This window comes from Pleurodeles waltl, chromosome 2_2 (genome assembly GCF_031143425.1).
Source record: "Pleurodeles waltl isolate 20211129_DDA chromosome 2_2, aPleWal1.hap1.20221129, whole genome shotgun sequence".
Taxonomy (NCBI): domain Eukaryota; kingdom Metazoa; phylum Chordata; class Amphibia; order Caudata; family Salamandridae; genus Pleurodeles; species Pleurodeles waltl.
In genome coordinates, this window is record NC_090439.1 from 4,337,921 (window position 1) to 4,361,174 (window position 23,254).

General features: G+C 43.9%; 1 protein-coding gene across 2 annotated transcripts in view; it reads left to right on the forward strand.

Annotated features, from left to right (window-relative positions):
* NEDD9 (neural precursor cell expressed, developmentally down-regulated 9) overlaps nt 1-23,254 on the forward strand; it is a 74,439-nt gene that overhangs the window by 45,022 nt on the left and 6,163 nt on the right. For both annotated transcript variants that reach the window (XM_069219413.1, XM_069219415.1), the window contains exons 3-6: nt 9,365-9,463; nt 11,196-11,405; nt 13,281-14,456; nt 17,232-17,321. In XM_069219413.1, coding sequence (XP_069075514.1) covers nt 9,365-9,463; nt 11,196-11,405; nt 13,281-14,456; nt 17,232-17,321 — 1,575 coding nt within the window. The remainder of the gene's footprint in view (nt 1-9,364; nt 9,464-11,195; nt 11,406-13,280; nt 14,457-17,231; nt 17,322-23,254) is intronic.

Here is a 23,254-nt window from a genome sequence, read left to right on the forward strand (position 1 = left end):
AGCGAACCTCCCCATCCGCTTTGTAGCAGCGCACTTTGAAGAGTGGAGGTGGAGCCCTCTGAGAAACTGAGACAGGATGAATCACTGCACTGCATGCTTTGAAGCTGACAAACTCTTCCACCGTCCCTTCTCCTAAACTGGACACAGTCTTGTGAAACAGATCCAGACGGGCATGTGATGCCACTCGAAAGCATTTTTCATGATATACAACACAAAAATCATTTGTGTGCTCTTATTGCAAGATGTTGTTAAGGGAAAGAAACATCCTAACTCAAGCATGTAAGTGTAAGCATGGACAATGTGGGACGTACCAAAGGCTCAGTGATCTGTAGGATAGCTGAACCATCACTCGCTACACGAACTATCTCTAGGCATTGATCTCCTTCTATCAGTATGGAAAGCTCCTAGAGTGCCCACCCTAGTAACAGAAGAGCGTAGCTCCCTCAGTTTTATTCTCCTTCACGGGCATTGCCAGAATGTTTATAGAGGTCAATTAAAGATGACGTGAGGATTAAAGAGAAGATGTGTTCCGACATCTATTTTGGGGTCATTGGAAGAAGGGAAGTGTGAAGTTATGTGTTTCTTACAAACTTTAGTTAATCCATTGTAAATTCTAGGATTGCATTACATTTAGGGGGTCAGTTCAGGGTTTAGAGTTGAAGCGGAATCCCATATTTCAAACAGGAGGTGTCCATTGATTGCGTGATTAATTTGTCGGACACACAGATCGGATATCCATGCACTATGTGGCTGTCAGCATCCCAAGTGAAGCCTTTTCTTTTGAAAGGGAAAGTTGAGCAGGGAGCTGCTCTCTTAAATACTCCAAGCCCCCACCGCCTTCTTTATGCCATATTTTTATGGTAACCAGAAACAATGATGATGGTTTGTACAATGCAGCACACTTGGTGGGCTTCATTTGATCTTATACCGCTGCCGGAAGTGAAGCCTATGAGTCACTGTAGATAAAATAAAAGGGCGAACGTCGAACACCAGTGCAAACCCTATTAAATATCCTGTTTTCCATTCTATGATCTTTGTTTTGTTAAGCAACGAGTAGATCGGCGTAACGCCAATGCCTCGTGCATACAACTGAAAGGTGCTGGGGACTGTGTGATGGCCCAAGTAGTAGACAGCAGAAGGCTTTCTTTGATGAGCTGACCCTACAGAGACCACAGTATCATTGTAGTTGTTAATGCACACTGCCAGCCTTGCTTTGTCAGGGCCCTACACTGCATGCTTGAAATACACCAAAACCAGCAATGGCCAGTTTAATGGATGGAAGTCAAGAGTGTATATATGAAGGTAAACCTCTTTCTGGACAACTTGTGGGAGTCAACTGACTGTAAGCTCAGTAACTACTCTTCTTTCCAGTTCTTTCCTCAATTGCGGTACTGAGCAAGTGTTGTGTGTTAACATTTCTGGGTTAGATGAAGCTTCCTTTTTTTCGAAATGCACTATGAGCAAACGGATGTCCTTGCAGGACCCTAGGAATGAACTCCATGCGCTTGGACTGCCAAACACTTGATCTTGTTTCAGTTGCCGTATGCTGAATTTCTCTCAGCAAGGGCTTCAGCACACAGGTTACATTTTTGCCACTTAGTGAAAAGTCCTAAAGTATCTTTTCAGGGCTTTATTAATGTTTTCGCCTGTATTCCGCTACCGAGACATTCTGCAACAAGTCATGTCTCAGTGAGACTCCTGTGGAGCAGATTGTCTATGTGCATCAAGAGACTTGTGTGCACAGTTGAGATCGCAGGTTTTGTCTTGTAGTCTGTGAATCTCTCAGAGGAAGTGCAGACCTGTGCTAGTGCTGGATGCCCTCTCATGTGCCAGTTTTTCCAGTTTATTTATTGTCACTGTTGTGCATTTCATTGTCAAACTGAACACCACAGGAATGTTCTATTTTGGCAGTGACCCTTCCTTCCTTAACCATGCCTGGTTCCCAATTGTCTACTGTAGCACTAGAAGTATCATGCTAAATGATGCTTTACATTCGCCACAAAATTTGACAAGGGGATGTTGAAGTGCCACGCCCAACTTAACATATTGAGTACTCAGCCCACTTGGAAGATATTAAATCTTCTAGGCCCTATTGGATGGTGGCCACACCTTTCAGCACGTTGTGCAATTCTGAGGCAGCATCATCCTCCCACGTAATCAGTAAAGAGATGAAAGCTTGACCTATTCACTAGTAATGTAATAAAATTTAGTCAATCCTGCTGCATATTTGTTTCATCCATTCCAGCACAACCCCAGTGGCACTGCCTATACTACACCCTGCAAAGTACAATGTAACTTCTAACTATCCAGGTGTCCTCCTCATGTCAGTGTTTAAAGTTTTGGAATCGAAAAAGTTGTATACATGCATTCCAGTAGAAACTTGATAAATGGGATCTGCACAGTTGGGAGTCCCTCCGTCGGCTCAGACAAAAAGTGAGCCCTCCGTTCTGTGAAGATTTTTTTAGTCGTAACCCAACACTAGCCCCTTCAGATGCTCCATCTGACCTTAGCAGAAGAGTCCAAAAACGAACAGCTGGCAATTCTATCAGGGAAGCCCACTGCATTAAGCATATGCCGTGTCCTAGGCTCGCAGCACGGCCCGCGCAGACTTGTAAACCTTGCGGTTGTTGTTTGATGATAATTTAGGGATTCATTGTAATTTCCCTGCTTAGAAAAGGACAAAGGTGGTGCAAAGAAAAAAGTAAAACATTTTAGAATCCCTTTGACAACACCATGTGGTACCATCAGAGATGAGCTCCCAGCTGCCCTTCCTGTGTGCAACAGAAATGTTCAAGCAGCGGACTTCTCACCAGCAGAACCTGATATAAGATATGGTCAGGGGCGTAGCTGGGGAGGCTGGGGTGCTACACCCTCATAATAAATCTATCTTTCTGTACTCCAGTAAAGAGTTGGGTGCAGTTGTTTTCAGTCCGGTATGGTGAGGAGTCTGTGGATTCCTCATAGGCTTTTTAAATTCTCTTTTTCTTTCGCTTTCTCTTTTGAAAGTCATTAAAAAGTCGGTTATTTGGTGTATTTTAACAAGCGCCCGCATAGTCGTTGGAAAACCTGAAGCCCACCTGAAGTGGCTTTTTTGCATTGAAAGGTAGTTGGGTATAATAATCGTGTAGCAAGTCGGGTTTGTTTCCTGTGGCATTCAGCTGCTGTGGTGGTGGGGTCTCGGTGGCAGGCTAAATGGAGCTGGGACACGGGCCCATCTGGCCGCTCTGCAAAGACGCCACCGCTTTTGCCTCTTCACAACCACAGCGTCTCAACTGGAGCACATCCTAAATGCTTGGGTCGCAATACTTGCATAGTGGTGTCTCTCCACAACAAAGCGAAGACGCTGGCTCGCTCCCGCAATTTCACTGTTAGAGGTATCACCGGTCAAACGGACGGTCTTTGCGCTGCATATGCCACTTGCAGTGTTAAAGCCGACTAAAACCAGTTATTTGGAATCTGTCTGTTGGAGCAAATACCAGACAGAAAGTCAATGGAAAAATGCACTATAACCATGCTGTGACTGAGCCAGGAACTGCAACAAAAAAAACGAAACACTCACTCAGCAAGAAACTTCAAATGTGTTTTCAGAAATCAAATGGAATGGTGTGTGCTTTCATTGTGGTTGATACAAAGGGTTGGGGCTCTGTCGGGTTTAATGGTTTCAATTGAGCACATTTTCGAGGTCTGCTTGGCTGGAAAAAAGTACACAATTTGCACACTAACCGAGATCCGTATTTGGTCTCATCCGGTTTGCAACTGAATCAAGTTTAAGTAACATGAAATTATTGAGTACATATGGAGGTAATAGAATTAGGATAACACAATTCCCTTTAGGGCACTGGGAATGCGACCCAAAGCACTCAGATACAACAACAACAAAAAACCGAAACAGGCGGGTGTTGTCCTTGTTGACTCAAACGGCCCTTCTCCAGCAGCCAGCAGAGAGCTTCTAGTGGGCCGAGTGTATGAAGTCTGTCTTTGGCCGGGTTCCAAGCCCCTTCCCTTCTAGTGCGAGGAAACTTTTTTCCCTCATTGTTTTCCGAGAAGCCAGACACCGCCCTCTTTTACTTCAAAGATGGGAGTCGACGCTGATGTGTGCCCTGGGAACGGGGTCTGTGTCTGGTTCTTGAAGGGCCATTCGATACTTTATGCTGCTGTGTTCTCTTTTCATACAGCTATTTGTTTTTTTTGGTAATGTTAAGTTACTATTTTAACGGCCGTTTGTAAGCCTAGTCGTCACAATAGATCACGGCATAAAATCACAATGTCAAAAATAAAATGCATGGATTGTGTGTACATCAGTACGTGATTAATTAGCTTTCTACAGAAATTGAAGTTGGCATGATACCCGAGCTAGAAGTAATTGATACGTGACTCAAACGAAAATATAACCCAAACAGCAATACTTCTAAGCTGCGGTAGCTCGCCATATAGGAGACACCCATAATTAATTTAGTATATAGTGCTGCTGCTCACATTAACTAAGTGGACACTGTGAACAGGGAATTGGAGCCCAGGGAAAAAAGAATTAAAAAAGCACAGTAAACAAGAAATCAGAAAAGTGAGAACAGAAAATAAGGAGAGTGAGAAGTCGCAGATGGCGAATAATCGCATTAAAAGAGGCAGGAAATCAGACACAGATGGGACAAGAAGTTATTATATCTTGATTAGAACTTGGAGCCCAAGGAGCAAGATTAGAAACTTCAAAGTAGGTAATCTGTGAGGAAAGGCTCCCAGAGGACGTATAGTTTAAACAGGGTGGTAGGATGCTAATAAAGCAAGATAGAAGTCCATCGCCCATTAGATCACACCTGTTGCATAATGCCAAGTTGCTAACAACGGTTTAAAAGGGGCTATTTTTACCAGTCCTCTGAGGCTTCATTGGCATTTCTGATGTCTGATTTGCCCAACCACATTCCTTCTTCTTTCAATTACGTCTGCACTCCATCCAATCTCACACTGTGGCAGAAAAGAGATTCTTCTGATTGCCAAACCATGCCGAACCTAGATGTCTCTTTCTATGGATTAATTATCTCTTATTCTATCTTTCATTCTCTGTCTCTCTGTCTGTCTCTCTTCCGCCATCTCACTTGTCCACATCATTTATAATTCTTTCGACTTTTCTGTGTGGTGCCCTCACAAAAGCTAACCAGTGAAAATGGCTCTTAATGCAAACAGTAATATTGAGGCACCAAACGGGTCATCCTTTGGGTCTCAGGTGAAAGGGGATAACCCTGAGAGCTTGATCCTTTCTGTTGCTTCACTGATCCCACCAATCAGCAAATAACCACCCCGTTTCTCTGTCTCACCTCACACTGCACAGAAGAATTAAAGTAACCTTGCATCGTTTTCCCGGAAACTCTACAGTGTGTTATTGTTGCCTAACTACAAAGAGTTGCATGAATAGACTTGCAGAATTTTACCCAGAGTATCATTAGCGGTTCTACTGATTCAAATGAAGCATTTTCTGCTGTCCTGATTCATTACCCTATGCGCCAGCAAAAACTAAGTTGGTGCCAAGAACATTACATAGCACTTTCTTGAATATATGCTCTAAGGGTCAGCAGTTATCATGGCTTTGCTAGATGCTTCTCTAACTTTACCACTGACATCGCACATATCACATAAATAGCAAGATAACACCGACTTAAATGTTTCTGGAATAGTCTGTATATCTTTTCTCCATAACTGGTTTAAAAAGACAGTTTCTTTAAAGGGATTTTATAAGGGTTCATACTGGACCCATTAGTTGGGTAGTAATGTACCACATGTTCAAATTGGATCCATTTGTGGATGGTGTGTCCAAGCTGTGCAGTATAGCTATCAGTCAGCGTAATTTAGCCCCCATGTTGTAGTAAATTAGTCCCATATGGCAGGGAGGTGCTGGCCAAATATAGTGGTATCACAAACCTCATTCCCACTGGGCACTGCTTACCACAGGAATCCTGTGCCTCTCATGCAGATTTCCATCATCTTCCATATCGGCAAATTGACTGCCACATAATTGTCTCTGGCAAAGTCTCTGTGTCTTTTTTTTCCCCCAAGGCAGGTTTGAACAGGCTGGAGGGAAAAAAATCATGTGTTAGTATTTGACCTGTCCTTGTGAGGGCACCCCAGCTGCGAAGCACAAGAGCAGATGCAGATCTCATTGTGGTAAATTATCCCCAGAAGACAGGAAAGTGTTGACACGTATCTTGTCCTCACTGTATGCTGTTCTACCAGAAAAATACTCTGCACCAGGAATAGCAAGTTACCTCCCACTTAAACAACTGTGGTGTAATCCATGTCTATTTATTACTAGAAATGGTTGAAGCGGTCATTCACTGGTAACATCACTGAAGGTCAGTTTAGATCCAAGCATGCCAGCTATCAGCACACATCCTGTAGACCAGAGGCACAAGCCCATATGTTGAAGAACGTATCTGCCTGGATGGAGGACAACTGCCTGAAGCTCAACACAGACAAAACAGAGGTTCTGATCTTCAGCAGACACTCAACCCTTGTGAACGACTCCTCGTGGCCAGCAGAGCTCAGACCCACCGCCACACCAAAAGATCACGCCTGCAACCTCTGCATCATTCTCAACAGCAAACTCTCCATGAAATCCCTGGTCAATGCCCTTTCCTCAGCCTGCTTCCACATGCTCCGCAAGATCTTAAAGTGGCTCCCCATCAGCACGAGGAAGACAGTGACGCAGACCCTCATCACCAGCCTACTGGTCTATGGCAACGCACTCTACGCAGGCACCACCACTGAAGTCATGCAAAGACTCCAGACGATGCAGAACGCAGCAGCCAGATTGATCCTCAACCTGCCAAAGAGAACCCACACCACCCAGCACCTGAAGGACCTCTGTTGGCTCCCGATCCAGAAAAGATGCCACCTCAAGTTCCTGACCCGTGCTTACAAATCCCTCCACAAGTAAGGAACTGCCTACCTGAACCACCGCCTTCACATCCACCAACTGACTAGCAATATTCGCTTGGCACACATTGCCCTGCAAAGATACCATGCATAGGCCGCTGCCACGCTGGAGGACACTTTTTCTCCCACCTCACCTACAAAGCCTAGAATCCCCTCCACCTCTGCACCACACCCTCACTGACCCACTTCAGAAAGGGACTGAAAACCTGGCTTTTTGAATAAACACCTGCAACAAGCGGCTGGGTACCCACACAGGCCACAAGGTACGCTATACAAATAACACCTGATTGATTGATGTTGAAAGAACCAAAAAAAAGGTGCTGGCAAGAAATAATTAAGGACCAACAGATATCCCAACATTACTCTGCTGCGCTGGTGTATCGCAGGAATCGTGTCCCTCTGTTGCCAATTTCTGTCTCATCCCATAACAGAAAGTTTACGTCAACTTTAACGCCTTTGGGTAGCTTTTACTTCAGAACTGAACTGGTTTAAATGGACTTTTTCTGGGAAGAAATGTAATGATGGTTCCTATTGGACCCATTTGTCATGGTGTGGCCCATTTGTGAGCTGTCAGTGAATGTCCTGTCCGTCGAAGAAGCAAGGCTCGTTGTTGTGGTAAATTATCCTCTGCAAGGCAGTATTGTGCTGGCACTCCTGAATTTACTGAAGTGTCCGAAAGAAGTCTACTTATTGCTACCATGCCAGGCACCAATATCGCCTACACAACAGAAGACTAGCTCCTCTAAGCATTTATGAGTGTGCATTAGTTCACCATGATCACGAGTATGGCTCCCTCACTGCAGCATTGCTCCGTTAGTGCGCCATGCAGACGAGTTTCTTCCATCGCTGGCCTGGTAGAATACTCAGTTTAGTACAAAGGGACCTTTTTGTCTCCAGCGGTTCTTGAGGCTTCTGCTTGTTGTGAGTATGTAGTGTCGGACGCTGCATTCTTGGCATACATGTCAGGGCCCTGTTGAATGTCGCATTGTGAGCCAGCCACCACAGGAATGCGTCTCAGTGCTTCCAGGGGCAGGTGGAGGAGGGTTCTAAATGTCAAGAATAGACCTTCTTTATAACACCTCTAGCTGCATCTTTTGGATCACCTTCTCAACCCTGTGTAGGAACAGCAACGGAACTGCAGCTGCTTTGGCTTTTCTGCTGGACTCTGATTAGGACACCTCCTGTCTTCCCTTCTCCATTGGCTTAAGTGCCCTTAGACTTGTGTGGCCACCCAGGCACGAGGCAGCCTGATTCCCAGCCCCTTCACTTGCTTCTCCAGAGTTATTATTCCCTGTTCACTTCGGGATGGTCCCTCTAATACAACTTCCGTGGGGTCTTACCAATGCAGGCAGCTTACATACATCCTCACCAACCACACTCCTAGTGTGGGCTGCCACCATGACTGTTTCAGGACATACTGGCTGGTTCCTCCATTCTGCTTATTAGCTGCTAGCTGGAGTGTGCTCAACTCTGTTCAGAAACAGGCAGTAAGTCGATGCCAATGTAACTGTTGAGTGGCAGAACACCCAGCATTGGCACCAGAGCCCAATGTGATACCGTTCTGAAACTGATTTGCGAGTACTGTGGCGTGGCATTTTGAGAGGTCAGTGTTCATGAGATTGCAAGGTCAAACACTGGGGAAACTGTGCGAACTGTAGTGCAAACCAGTGAGAACCAACTGGCATAGGACTCTTGGCGCCAGCCACTACGTCATGCGCCTGTTACACAATCAGTGGACAGTTCTAACTTCACCGCCAGGAGCCGGCAGAACAGAGCCTGGCCCCAGAGTAAGACACATACTGAAACGGGGGCTCCCACCCAAAGTCACCTTTACTCCAACCCTCCTCTCCACCCCCCAGCAGGCCTTTGCCTCATACCCTCCTAGGACCTTCGAGGTGCCATGAGGGAGTCTGTTACGGGAACACATCAAAGAGAGAAAATGGGGGAGTAGACAGCAGGTGCATGCCTGCCACCCTCCCAGGTGTTTGTATGCAGGGGTTGCCGGAGGAACATACAACCGACCACGCCCCTTCATTATAATCTGCAGATGCAGCAAAGAGAGCCAAGGGTGCGGGGAGGGGGGAGCAAGTTCTTTCTTTATGCATAGTTAAGCAATGTTCCCTTACCCGGAGTCTAAACCATTAAAAACAATTCAATGGAGGTCGCGCAGAGGTCGGGATAAGGTGGGTTGGTGCAAAATAAAGGGTGAACATTCGCCTTCGTTGGTGCAGGTGGCCAATGAATTGTATAAGCCAACAGATTTCTAAACCTGAACCATAAATTGCAATCTGATGTATAGTGACTGATGACCGAATGCTACCTGTATGTGTATTTTGTTCCTTTTATAACTGAGAGATGTGTATTCAAAATAGAAAAGCGTCCCAGCGCTGAAATGCAAATAACGATTCCCTACTTTGTTTTTTTCACTTGGAACATGCAGGTGGTGACTCCTATTCGGGTAGGCCAAGGTTATACCTACGACTTCCCCTCCAAGCACCCGACGGACACGTATGACGTCCCTCCCACTCGAATTCAGCAGGTACGTAAAACGTAAGGAGATCTGGTGTAGTAAAGGCCAGTGGCCGTTTTATTGACTTCTAAAGTCAGCGCTTGATTTTAAGAAAGCAGCATTTTCCCACCAAAGTGCTCATTGTGTTTTTAACATTTGTGTCTCTTGATTCCTGTACAAAATGTGTTAATTATTCCCATAATCTAAACACTTGATTCTTGGGTGCTAAGATGAAGTTAAAGGCATGCACACACTTGCATTTTTCCTAATTCATATAGTTGGATTGTTTTAACGACCTGTTTATTGGGTTTTACAACAACAGTCAAAAATACAATAACAGCAATAAGGCACATGAAAACAATACCATACAGTAATTCCTATATTTCCATCACGTCCATGCTCTGAGATCTGATCCGGCTCTCTCTGACCCAACTTTTGAGCCACAAGCCTAGTGACCCATCCTGGTGGGATTGTTCTTGCCTACGCTGTTCACTTTTCCTCATCATTCGGTGTCTCTCATTCTGAGCTATCATCTGCCGCTTTCCAGGGGCTCCAAACTTTTCAAACTTACGTGGGCACTCTCTAGCTCCTTAAACCACCTCTTCCGCTTTCATTGTAGATTAAAGGTCCATTCAGACACAGTTAGAATGTTTGTCCCTGCCCAATATTGCTCTATATCTCTTCTTGCTATCAGTGCCACATTCCAGAAGAGCAGTGTGTTCCTGCCCCATGTCTGCTCTCCCAAAAGCCCAATGCCACCATTTATGGTGTGATCATGAGGGAGCATTCAGTGACTGAGTATATCCTGCCTCTTACCAAGTCCCAATATCACCAGATTCTTGGACAATCACACATATTGTGAATTAGTGCCCCCTTTTGTTTAGGCAGCGGTTGTTGTCCATTTCCCCTTTTTGTGCAGACAGGTTCTTGTATAGTATGGCCTATGAACAATCTTGAGCTGGACCAGCTTTATTTCCGCCTGGATGGCCACCTCCCAGGTGTATCTTCAGGCCTCCCCCCATGCATCATCTTCCAGTCTCCTCAGATTATTCTTCCATTTACTTTGTAGGAAATCAAGTGGTAGCACACTAATTGTAGGCAAAGGTAAATAGATTTGCGACACCACATTTATAGCTAGCGAGGCTCCCAGTTTGTGGTACTCCAAATGTGTCTCCACCTCAATGTCGCGGTGGTGCTCACCATAACCTTGTAGGATAACTTTTACCTGCTTGTAGCTACAGAATTGACTCCCCGTCAATTCGAATTGTGGTCGAGTTCCGGGACAGGAATCACCTCTCCCTCTCTCTAGATATTCCCCACTTTCAGAATGCCCAGCGAGTCCTATTTCCTGTGACCCTTCATGTGCTTTAGGCATGCCAGCAATGTGGACTCCCGGAGCGGTATTTCAAGCATCAGTTGGCCATTCCATCCCTGGGCTCATCTTCCCTGTTTATAAATTGCGGCAATTGAATATGTGCTTCTCAACATGACAAATGCGAAGTATCTGGGGACTTTTAAAGCCACCTAATCATTGACTTTTGGGAGGCCGGAATTGTTGCATGCCAGGTCCTTAGATGAACACCAATTCTTTAACATGTAACGCATTGAATCTCCCTGACAAACTACGATTTCTCCACCATATCTATATCACAAATATTTAATGTTTGATAGTGTTACTACGGCCTAGTTCGCAAATGTGATTTTCTCTAAAATAGATACAACAAAAAACGTGGTGGTAACGGGAGTGTTTATCTGATTGCAGGAGGTCTACGATATCCCACCAGTTCAGGGCTCCCGGTATTCTGGTCCAGTGGATGAATCAACAGCACAAGGTGTCTATGACATCCCTCCTTCTCAACAAGGCGTGTACGACATCCCTCCTTCTCAAGGTGTATACGATATTCCTCCTTCTCAGGGCGTGTATGACATCCCTCCCTCTCAAGAGCTTTATGACGTCCCTCCTTCACAAGGGGTAAGTCCTGTGCAGCCACATTATTTTTCATTCTTTTTAAGAACTTTTTTGTTTATCCCCATGTATAAGCAACATTTAAAAGCTTTTAGTGATGATATTGATGTGCAGGTTATGGCTATGGTGGCTATAGGTACGGCCTAGATATCACCAAGGAGAGGAACAAAATTGAATTCCAGTGTGTGGGTTGCTAAAGTGGTGGAGGCTGTCTTGTCTTCCCCAGTTTTGGTGGGCACAGATACTCTAATGTAAGGGTGACCACATTACCTTGGAGCGTCACTCTCTAGGTTGCCTCCATTTCTCTTTAAGATCTCAAAACTGGTGTTTGTGGAGGATCTTGCATCTTAACGAAAGCTCCAGTTGCCAGTTGCTGCATATTGTTGGGTCTTATAGACACAGAGGTCACAGTTACTGCTATCTACCTCGGTCTTCTCCGCGCTACCCCAGGATGAATGATGCATGTACTTGACAGAAATTGCTGACTTGCACGAAGGGGTTCCCTGTGCAATCATAGAGTGAAAAAAACATGCTGCAACGGTATGGGCTGTCAGAATATCGAAGATGTGTTAGTGTCTTGCTTAAGGCTGTAAAATAACCCCTCACGTATTGTATGACCAGGTGCAGTTAGTGATCTAAGGCCCTCATTATCAGTGGCCGAGTAGTTGGTGTGATATCTATTGCACCCGGTAATATTTGACTCTGAGTCGCTCTGAATTTATTGGTTGTGATAAATACCACCTATTCTGTGTTTGTGAGGAATTGGGGCTTAACGAGCGCATTGGAGAGTATGAATTTTGTGGTGGATTTAAGTGCAAGTCAACATTTGTGCGAGGAGATCATTGTGTGTTTGAGAAGGTTTTGTAGTTAATGTTTATGCTGTCTGTGCTTTGACTTGATACTCTTAGGATCCCGTCCTCACCGCGAGGGGTCTTTAAAAGGGTGCTTCGAGGAGCATGGTACATTATGTTCTAGTAAACAAAAACTCGAGGATTATTATTATTTTTTTTTTTAAAAAGGAACGAAAAGGGCAAGCTAGATCGCACACCCAGACGTCCATCCCGGAGTTAGCCATCGGATACTGTGATGTGGGGTTGAGCCATCTTTGTACTGGTGTCGATGAGCGATAAGCAGATGCAGGTTGCTTCAGGGTCTCAGTTTCACCTTTCCAGTCTGTTACTGAGTACGTCTGCAGAAGGGGAATCAGATACTCCTCGGCAGCTCAGATTTTAGGAAAGCATGCCATGAAAATGACTGGTTATGCCTTGTAGCTTTTGCGGATAAGGTGCAAAGTGCAGCAGTGGAACAATATGACCTGCACCCTTCGTTCATTTATTTATGTATTTGTTTATTATTTAGCTATTTATTTTTTTAAACTTTTTAAAAACAAACGGTGATCACCCCAATTAGAAAAAAAGGAGAAATACATTGATGTGTTATTTCAAAATATATTTGAGCTCCATCTGTGTCATAGGACGAGACCCGCTATAGGTCATGTGGTTAATAAAACACATGTTGGTTCCACTCACACATGAGAAAGGAAAGTGCGCTAGAGGCTATTTTGCGGTTGTTTTAGAGTATCAAAATGCAAAAAAGGGGAGGGAGAATTTCAAAATGGGCATGGCTTGATTTAAAAATGGTTATATTGTGGATGGCAGAACAGAAAGCGAGTCAGCCTGGGGGGGTTAATTTATTTCCTTTTCCCCTTCAGAGTTATATGTTTCGAAATGACACTGTATCCTTCCTTACATTATTTGGCATGATACAGCACCTGCTCTTCCATATCTCTCTTTCCGGAATGAACATACATGTTCTTTAGACCACATTCACAAGTGCCCTTCTTTGTGTTTATATTATTGTGTGCCATTTGATCTTTTGTAGATGTATGCCGCCCCACCGCCTGCATTCAGAGATGATGCAGGGGTTAAAGGAGAGACCTATGACTTTCTGCCTTCAATGGCCCAAAGGTTCGAAGAAGCTCAGAACACTCCTCCTTCCTCCAATAAAGGGCTTGGGACAGACAAAAACCAAAGAACGAACAGTGACATAAGAGGAGCAGCCGACTGGGCATCTCGAAAACAACTGTATGAGCAAGACCTGTCTCTCCAGAAGGATGTATATGATATTCCTCGAGGGGCACCACTTCCTGGACAGCAAAGTGGTGCTAGTGGAAGACTGACACCAGATAGAGATGATGGGGTGTACGACGTACCACAGCAGATCTTTCAAGGCAAGGGAGCCCTCCAGGATGTGACCGATGGGATGAACAGATTGTCTTTCTCCAGTACAGGGAGCAGTCGGAGCAATATGTCAACTTCGTCTACAACTTCAAAAGAGTCCTCTGTGTCGGCTTCACTCTCACTAGACAGGATGCTGTTGCTTGACCCTGACACAGCCTTAGTGAGACTTTATGCACTCCAGCAGACAGTGGAGGCCTCAATCGCCAGGCTCATTGCCTTTGTAAACTCCGAATGGCGATCCTATGTATACATGGAAAAACATGTAAACGAGATCCATGCAGCACTGGACAAGGTGGAGCAATCTCTCACTGACTATATCCATTTTGCAAAAGCAGCAACGGTGAATGCCTGCAGCCTGTCCGATTCCAGCCTCCACAACAAAATGAGGCGGGAACTTCAGAGGCTGGAGGACTCGCACCAAATTCTGACTCAGACCAATCAGGAGCTGACCTCTCGCAACTGGTCCCTCAATGTGTTGGTCGCCACCAATACTCAGAAAAAAAGTGACAATTTGGATCGCTCTGTCATGGTGGCGAGGACTGTCCCAGATGATGCTAAGCAGTTAACTACCACAATAGCTGCAAATTCTGAACTGTTGTTCAAACGAACCCAAGAAAGCTCGGGGTTAAAGAACACATTGGAAAACACCACAGGTTCAGTTGACTATATTTACAACAGCCCTCAAACCCCACTAATAAATGCAGACTCATCTCATAGCCAGTTCAGGACATCAAATAAGTTTCAGCATCCTAATGGCAACAATAGCGACAGCTCGAAGTCAAGCTGGATGGATGATTATGACTATGTCCATTTGCAGGTAAGCCAGCATTGCATAGGTGTACATCTGAGGGCATGTTGTAAAATAAGGAATTTATTCTTTGAATTTTGTATTTATGAAATACTTTTGTTCACCCCTTCATTGTATGAGAAAGATATCCAAAGGTTATCTCATCTGTTCCCTTACTACAACTTGATGGCAGTAGCAATGTCACCAGCAGGAGCCTTTGGAGCTGCAATAATGCTCATGCAAGCTCTTACCCATGGGTTTTGTTTTCTTTGTGAATGAATTGTGATTAAGTTGCCGGTACCCATGTTGCTGCATGTTTTTCTTCCATGTGTTACCAGCAACCTCTTTATAGTGCTAGCTGGCCGTGGAATTTCTGTGAGGTTATTAATATAAACTAGATCACTCAAATCTATTGTTGAAGTTTTCAGAAATATAGTTGTCTACAGTGGGACTCCTAAAATAACTGTTCATGCCTCTGTCCTTCCCCTGTGTTACAGATTGGAAGCGCTTGTAAACTGACTGAATGTCAGTATTTCGGAGTGTATATAAAATAGTGTGCATTTCTATTCCGAGAAATGCATGTAATAAAACCAGTGCTTAATTTGTGGAGGCAGCTGTGGGTGGTGTGCACCGACATTCATTTTTGTTTTTATTATCATCAGAATTTGACCAGGAGCAAGCGAGAGAGAGAAAGACAGAAAAGAGCGAAAGGAGGAGTAAGAGAAAGATAGGAAAACAATAAAAAGGGAGAAGCTGTTGAAAGGAGAGTCTCAACTGCAAGCTAATACGTGTAGACTGGTGGAAATAAAGAGGCGTCTCGTGAAGTCAAGGCTGGCAGACTTGGTATTGGGTGGCCCCAAGCGGTTGCACCGCGGCAAGCTCTTTAGAGCAACTTTAAGGCACTGCGATTGTTTTTTCCCGTCAAGCGCTGATGAAGTCAGTTTGATTTAGTCATCCAGGCCAAATTGTTATAGAATAAGTATTTGTCAAATATCTTACTCTTTCAGTAAATCTATCCCCTTCACCAACCCACCCAAGTTGACTGTCATGAATAATATACATGCAGTGCACTTACGTTAGAGGCTGGAACCAAAGTACACATGTACTCTTCTCTGCAGTCATTTACCTCTGTTGTGATGTGGTTGGCGCTCTTTCAGTTACATACCAGGCACCTTCACAGAGGTAGCCAGTAGCCTCCGTGCTTCCACATGAAAAGGGTCTGTGCTGGAGACCTAAGTTACCACTATTTACATGTGAACAATGTGGAGCTAAGAAGTATGAGACAGTCCATGAAAACAGACGACAGACTATAAGAATGTTCTGTTATGTCAGCACTTGTCACATTTTTGGACAATGCATGTATGCAAACGTGTTTAGGGAAAGCTTTGATTTTAAAATGTCAGAATTGTAGCTGGATGTCATGTGGATACCATCCACAGTTGTTTGCCATCTCTCATCGCTGTATCACATTGATGGCCATATTTATACTTTTTGCATCAAAAAGTTTTGCACTGGCCTGCACCATTCTTGAGTGCCAGCCGGGCACCATATTTATGGAATGGTGCAAGCCGGTGCAAAGGGTAGGCTAGCATTTTTTTTTTTTTACTTTAGCAGGGTGGGGGTGGCGGTATGGGAGAAAGGGCTTTTGCACCAAAAAATGACATTAGGCAGGTCAGATAAAAAATGAAAAAAAGACTCTAACCAGTCTAGCGTCATTTTCTGATTCAAACCCATCCATACCACATGACTCGTGTCTTAAAGACAGGAGTCATGCCCACCACCCAAATGGCCCGCACAAGAGACCAGGGTCTCCTGGGCATGGCCACTGCACCCAGTGCCATGTAATGGCACTTAAGAAAAAATAATAAAAAACTTAAAAGACTTACCTGTACTTACCTATACTTTCCTGGGATGGGGTCCCCCATCCTCCGCTGTCCCTTTGGTATGGGTCGGGGTGTCCCTGGGGCCTGGGGAGGATACGTGTGGGCTTATTCCATGGTGTTCCACCAGGGAAATAGGCCCAGAGATCCCCTAACGCCTGCCCTGACCGAGGCGTTAAATAATGCTGCAAAGCAAGCTTTGCACCGTTATTTTACCCCTCCTGTGCGTGATTTTAGCACGGGGGATAAATATGGCGCTAAGGCCATAGTCATTTTTTGGACGGGAACGCCTACTCTGCATCTCATTGACACAAGGTAGGATTCAACGTCCAAAAAATGACTAACTCCATAAATTTGGTGCTAGACAGGTCTAGTGGCAAACTATAAATATGGAGTTAGTTTTGCACCAAATTTGTGTAAAACAAATTATGTAAATTTGGCGCAAAACAAGTATAAATATGCCACTGAGTATCAACGATAGGAAATGCTGCAATGCAAGTTGGTAAACTTTCAGTCTGGTGGGAAGTTGGTCTCTGCTTTGAATTGCACCTTGCTTGCAAGTCTATGCTCTCTTTCCCAGAGGGAATGCAATGGCTCAGCTCAGCCCACGCTCCCTCCCAAAGAAAATATTGGGGTAGGGGTGCTTGTGTGCCTGTATATGTGCGCCACCCACCCAACTGAGGCCCTCAGTTTATTAGCAGTTACAGACTGCGGTGGTGGCGCCATCCCTGAAATATTATTTCAGTTTCTTCTGTTTTGTGGACAGCTGTCTCTGAGGAATGTGTGAGTTAGTACATTCAACCTCAGATCATTTTTTACTCCGTCATTCACACTTATAAATAATTTCTTGACAGATGTGCACATTGAAGTCCTAGACTGTCTGATTATGCTTTGCTGATTTGCCTTTTTGGTGTTATGCGCACAGGGTAAAGAAGAATTTGAAAGACAACAGAAAGAGCTCTTAGAAAAGGAAAATCTTGTCAAACAGAACAAGGCCCTATTGGAGCAGCATCAGGTAAGCATACTCAACCGATTCCCACAAGGACGTATTGCAGGTCTCAGACCACTCAACAATCTTGAGTTGTGTAGTCAGGCTTCGTGTTATTTGTGCATGGTTAGCAGCGCAGTTCATCTCACAGGCTTAAAAACACTATTGCTATGAAGTTAGATGAAAAAGGGCGTGGGTAGACTTAAAAATGTGTGCAGCCAAAGAAACATATCTTGGAATCCAGTACAAAAAGTGTTGCCTCTAGTTATGGGCGTGGCCTAAAACATGTGAATTAGAATCCTGTGCCTCTCTACCTGTGTTTTATGTTAGCGCCTTTAGATACCTCACACAACAACCAAATGCACCTAAAACAAAGTAGTCCTATCAGCATTGTACAGGTTGATTAGCACTGATTTTTATTTAGTATCACTTGCTTGAATAACAGTTCATACTCTTTCCCTTACATACTTTCCTCTGCAATCTCGTTCTCAGCGTTAGTCACAGCTTTTTTTCACTGTACATCTTTCTGAAATCTGAACCAGTTAGAGCACACTGCCTCACACTCCAGCATGTAGTTTGCCCCACCTCATTATAGTAAATGCAGTTCAAATTCATGCGTACTTCATCTGTACGCTGTCCTTTTTCACCTTAGCGGTGCAGCTAGGGCTGTATATCTCTAGACTCGTGTTTCTGGGTTTAGCCCTTCATCAGTAGAGAGCAGCAGGCTTTTTTCCGGGGTTGCTGGAAATGCTGCCTAAGTCCTCTCAGGTCTCAGTACCACTCACTGACACACAGTTTCATCAACCAAAGCTTGTTAGCTTGCTGGCTCAAGGTAGCCTTTTTAAACAGGAAACAGTTAGGGGCACACTGACTCACACTCCAGCACGCAAATTTGGGCTTACTTCATCTGTAGTCTGCACTAGAAATGAAGTAAGTACAATTTTGAAATGCATTTACCATAATGCAATGTGGCAACCTGCATGCTGAAGTGTGAGACAGTGTGCGCCCAACTGTTTCCTGTTTAAAAAGGCTCCATTGAGCCAGCAAGCTGACAAGGTTTGGTTGATGCAACTGTGTGCCAGTGAGTGGTGCTGAGATCTGAGAGGACATTAAAAGCATTTCCAGGACCCCAGAAAAAAGCCTGCAGCTCTCTACTGATGAAGGGCTAAACTCAGAAACATGTGTCTAGAGATATACAACACTAGCTGCACCCACTAAGGTGAAAAACTATAGAGAACAGATGAAGAAAGCATGAATTTAAACAGCATTTACCATAATGCAATGGAGCAAACTGCATGTTGGACTGTGAGGCAGTGTGCTCCCAACTGGTTCCTTTTCATCTTTCTGAAATCCTTCCAGCTACATATCTAATCGACACTCACGGTCTTCTCCTGCACTGTATTTTCACTCTTCTGCATCAATTTCCTTTTATCTCCTCCACTTCACATCCCTCCCACAGACAGATGCTGCGTTTTCTTTTCCTTTGCCAATGTCCATCTTTCTACAGCAGTGTGCCTCTTTCATACTCTTTCTCACAGCTTTACAGTTACAATTGGCACAAATGGGTCCAGTTTGCTCTGCAGTGAGGCTAGTGATTCAATGCCCATGTGGCCAGAGCACCGATATAGTAACAGGATCTATCGGACCCTTGCATCACCTCTAACCTCAACTTCAGAGTTTTCAGTTGTGCCCCCTCACGAACTCCTGTCTACCTCATGCCCTTACTCCCACATCTAGGGGCAGCTCAGTATGCGCAACACTGGACTTGCATGTTGCATTAAATACAAACCTACAGAAACTTTGAGACGAAAGAAATAAGGGCACATAACATGATTTATAATTTGAAATGTAACAATGACTGCGTCGCAGGCTTGTTGTATACACTGTTGTTTTCAAAGTTAACGACATGATAAGAAACCAGGCAGGGCCTTTCTCAATGCTCTTTCCTAATCAGCACCAGCGGGCCCCGTCCCATTTAAAGCCCTGGAGTTACTGCATAGTCTCTATGAATGTGCACTGGCGCAATCTTCTAGTCTGACCCCTAAGGCAACCAAATGTACTGCAGTCGGCATTCTGTGCCTTCGGTGTCATCAGATAGCACTGCAAGATGCTCTCACCTGATTGCCGTGTAATATATGTAATATACATATAAATGATCGCATCTCCTTTTATCCATGGGCTACCCTTGAGCCACGTGGACTTGCCAAAAAAGCTTTGCACCGATGCGCTTGCCACCGACATCGCGAAAGTAAAATAAACAAGCATTTACAATGCAACGGTCTCGCATTTCTCCGAGTTAGAGCTATTAGCAGTTGTAAACTCCCAACCAGACTTTTCTTGCCTTATTAAATGGAAAAAAAATGAGATGATCGCCCTGCTAAAAAATGGAAATAGAAACTGTCTTAGGGTCGATGTCATGCAAAGAGCTCGACTTCTGCCAAGCAAGATCGCGCTGCGAAAAAAAAGAAAAAGTAATCCACAAACCAGATGGAAAACAGCGAGCCTCGTATGTTTTCAGTACTTGGTCGCTGGGCTCGAGGAGGGCTAACCACCGGAAAAGGCATGACGTATGCATGCCTTCCACTAATGAAAGCAAGCAGATTTTAAAAGGCAAGCCCACAAACCAATAAAAGGCACTGATGTGACATGGGCGGGGCTCCGAACCCTTTTCTAACTACTACAGCGTCTCGCAAGCGATAAGCATGCGCAGGCTTGACCCTAATAAATCAGGACGTTCTACAGTATGGATTGCTCTAAATAGCATGCTTCTGCCATCTCGTGGCTATTTGGAAAATTGTCTTGTATACATTTTAAAGTTTTTTAATTGACATCATTGACAATTTGTTTGTTATTGTCTCTGCTATGAGACCTCCTTTATGACACCCACCAGAGCTCCGCAATGCTCCCAGTACCATATTTAGACTTCATTATGGTCAAGGGGCAGTCACAGATGGCCAATTCTTCGGAACATCTTCGGTGTAGATGAAGAGAGGCCAGAATTCAGAGTTGTGACTCAAGACCTTTTAACTAACAAGGTATTATGAGAATCACAGCTCGTCCCAGAAGCAGAAAATGGTTGCCGAAGGCATTAAGCTGCAACTTGTGAGAGGCACACAGATGGTAACTGAATCAAGACACTGCAAGGTTGTGCAGGTGAGGTTTATATCAAACGTTGAATTGTGTGAAGAACAGCAGAAAAACGAACTTCGAAAACTGTACATTCGGGATTCATAGGACGGCTATAGAACATTACTGTGGATAGCTAGTTCAAGATATTTTCAAATGCTTTTCCCCCCTATCCTCTTTCATAATCTGTCATTCAGAAAATATAGACATCCACGGTTGCATGAATTTTTACCATCCCACGAAGACTTGGTTCACATATACAGTGGAGATGTTGTTTACACAGAAAGTTGCAAATGCCGTATGAAATTTTCACTTTGAAGGAAAGAATAAAGGGCCAGACTACTAAGCCCTTTTGTGGTCGCAGACTGTGATTCACAAAATCACAGGTTTTCTAATGGCAAAAGAGCCATTTTTAATGTACAAAGCTTTTCTGACTTATAAAATGAGTTCTGCGACGCCTACAAAATTGCAGTTTGGTAGGGGTGTTTCTTTCAAATTGTGAGTTTGAAAGTACACTCCCAAATTGATACATACTTTACCAGTCTAATACTATTAAACAATCACCGGCTCCCAAGTAGGGGTGGTAACTGATTTGGGCAGAGGTCCCCTTTTTGACTCAGAGTGGCAGCTTTGGTGAGAGTTGATAGTAGTCCAGGGCACCATTGCCTGCTTATCCTGAACATTTATGGTGATCTGCTGTCTCTTGCAACCCACCCTACCTGTGATTGAGTCGAAAGTTGCAACCTGCCTAATGAATATTAATGAGGCAGGTCTTTCTACAACCCCCCCCACCCTGATCTCCTATTTTTCTATCCAGTCTTATAGTAAATTGGTTGGGGTTGGTTCACTAAAGCTGAGTCGATTCACAAAGTCAGTGCACGTTTTGTAGCAACCTTTTAGGAATCAAGGGCCATATATCCCATAGACACAAAATGGGCAAAACTGTTTGATACATCTGGCCCCAAATCTCTTATCTGTAGTGAAATGCTTCTAACAACCGAATAGAATATGGGCACCACAACCTATCTGACGGATTGATGGCGGAACGTTGAGACAGTACAGTGCACTGAAGTGGAAACGCTTCGTGTTATAGCAAATAATTTATCATCAAGGAATCTTCCAGTGAATAATTGAGGATATCTGTGCTATTTTTTTTTTAGCAGATATGAATCTGATATATGCTTCTTAAAGTCTATTTCTTTGTGGTAGCAATTTATAGACAAAACATAATGGATAATTTTCCAAAAATCCACTTATCAAGACTTTCTTGAAAGATAAGTAATGAAAAACCTAGTGTCTTCATGAGATTAAGTACTTTTGAGCTAATGCCTAAGTGTGCTTTGGGTCATCTGTGAAGGAGGGTGATTTTTCCCGTTGCAAGTGTTAGGTTAGGTGTAGGTGGCCAATTCCTTCACATACAAAAGGGAAAGATAAAACTATGCACAGATCCCAGATTCACATTGTAGGTTAGTCCTTATTAAGTGTTAATCACGTCTAGTTATTTTTTAATTTTCCAACAAAGGAAGTGAGGAATTGCCACATTGTAGATGTCTACAGAGTGGTTGTATATCATCTACGAACAAGGGTCAGGCATCACAGGACAAACCTTGGACACCCTCTTATCGATCTACCAGCTTATTAATAATAACCTTTATATCAAACATTCCACAAATATTTATCTGTAAGGGAACAACTTGAAGTTTGACACATACATTTGCCAAAAATACTAAACAGGGCACACAGGAAGGACAAACAGTATTAACTTATTTCCTAGCGCTTCCACCTCACACCCCTCTTCAACAGAAATACTACTTGCATCCCAATATGAATAACATTATTCTATGCAAAATAGAAGCCGCAAAAGAGAGCAGATCTTTGCCTGCAACTGCAGTTTTTGCAGCAAGCACAGCCTAAAATGACACAGACAGATAAGGATCTTGGAGCTCTGGTCAATGTCAACGGAGAAGTCACATGTAGACACGGCACAAGGTGGCTATAACATCTTCAAGCCCCAGAACTTTCGTTGCAGGAAACTATTTGTTCTACCAGTGTACATGTCTTCCACACACTAAGAAGTAAAAGAGAAAAGATTTGCAACGGGTTGCTTGCAAATCACTTTCTTCTTCACTCCCTTTCTGTTGCCTCCTTGCTCAATCTCTTTCATACAATGGAGGTCTGACCTGTGACCTTGCGGGCTTGCAAACAATGAGTCTACAGTCTCTAGCCTTTGAATACATAAACGTCACTATAAGTAGTTCAACTTAACATAAAAGCACTGCCCTGCGTTTGATTTCCAACATAGAAACTAACTCGATTGAATAATTGAAACCTGAATTACAAAAACATCCACCCATCAGTTTCACATGGAGTGCCATGCATGGAAAAAAATCTAAGAAGAACTTATAGATTTAAAATATGTTCTTGGTGAAATGGACTGTATTTTATCAATGCAAAAGCTCAAATGTTAAATGCATGTGACGTCTTCCTGCTCGTCGTGCATGATATTTTGGTAATACCTTTTCAGAATGCAAGTACCAGAGCAGAGTACATTAGAAATGTGCTGATGTATTTATGCTTTTCACGAGAATGTTGTCTTGCTGTGAAATGCCTTCTAAACCCATTCAGTCACAGCTTCATTCGTCCCTTGTGAATTCTTGTGGCACTAGCTTGGTTGTCCCGCATCCCTGCAGTCCGTTTTTTGTGCAAGCAAGGAAAAGAAACGCAGTTAGTTCCTCACTATGACAAATGTAAGATAGATGGGCCGAGGGAAGGCTGATAGCGACTTCCTATTGGTGACATCAGAACCATCTAAGCAAATTATATTCTTCCAAGGA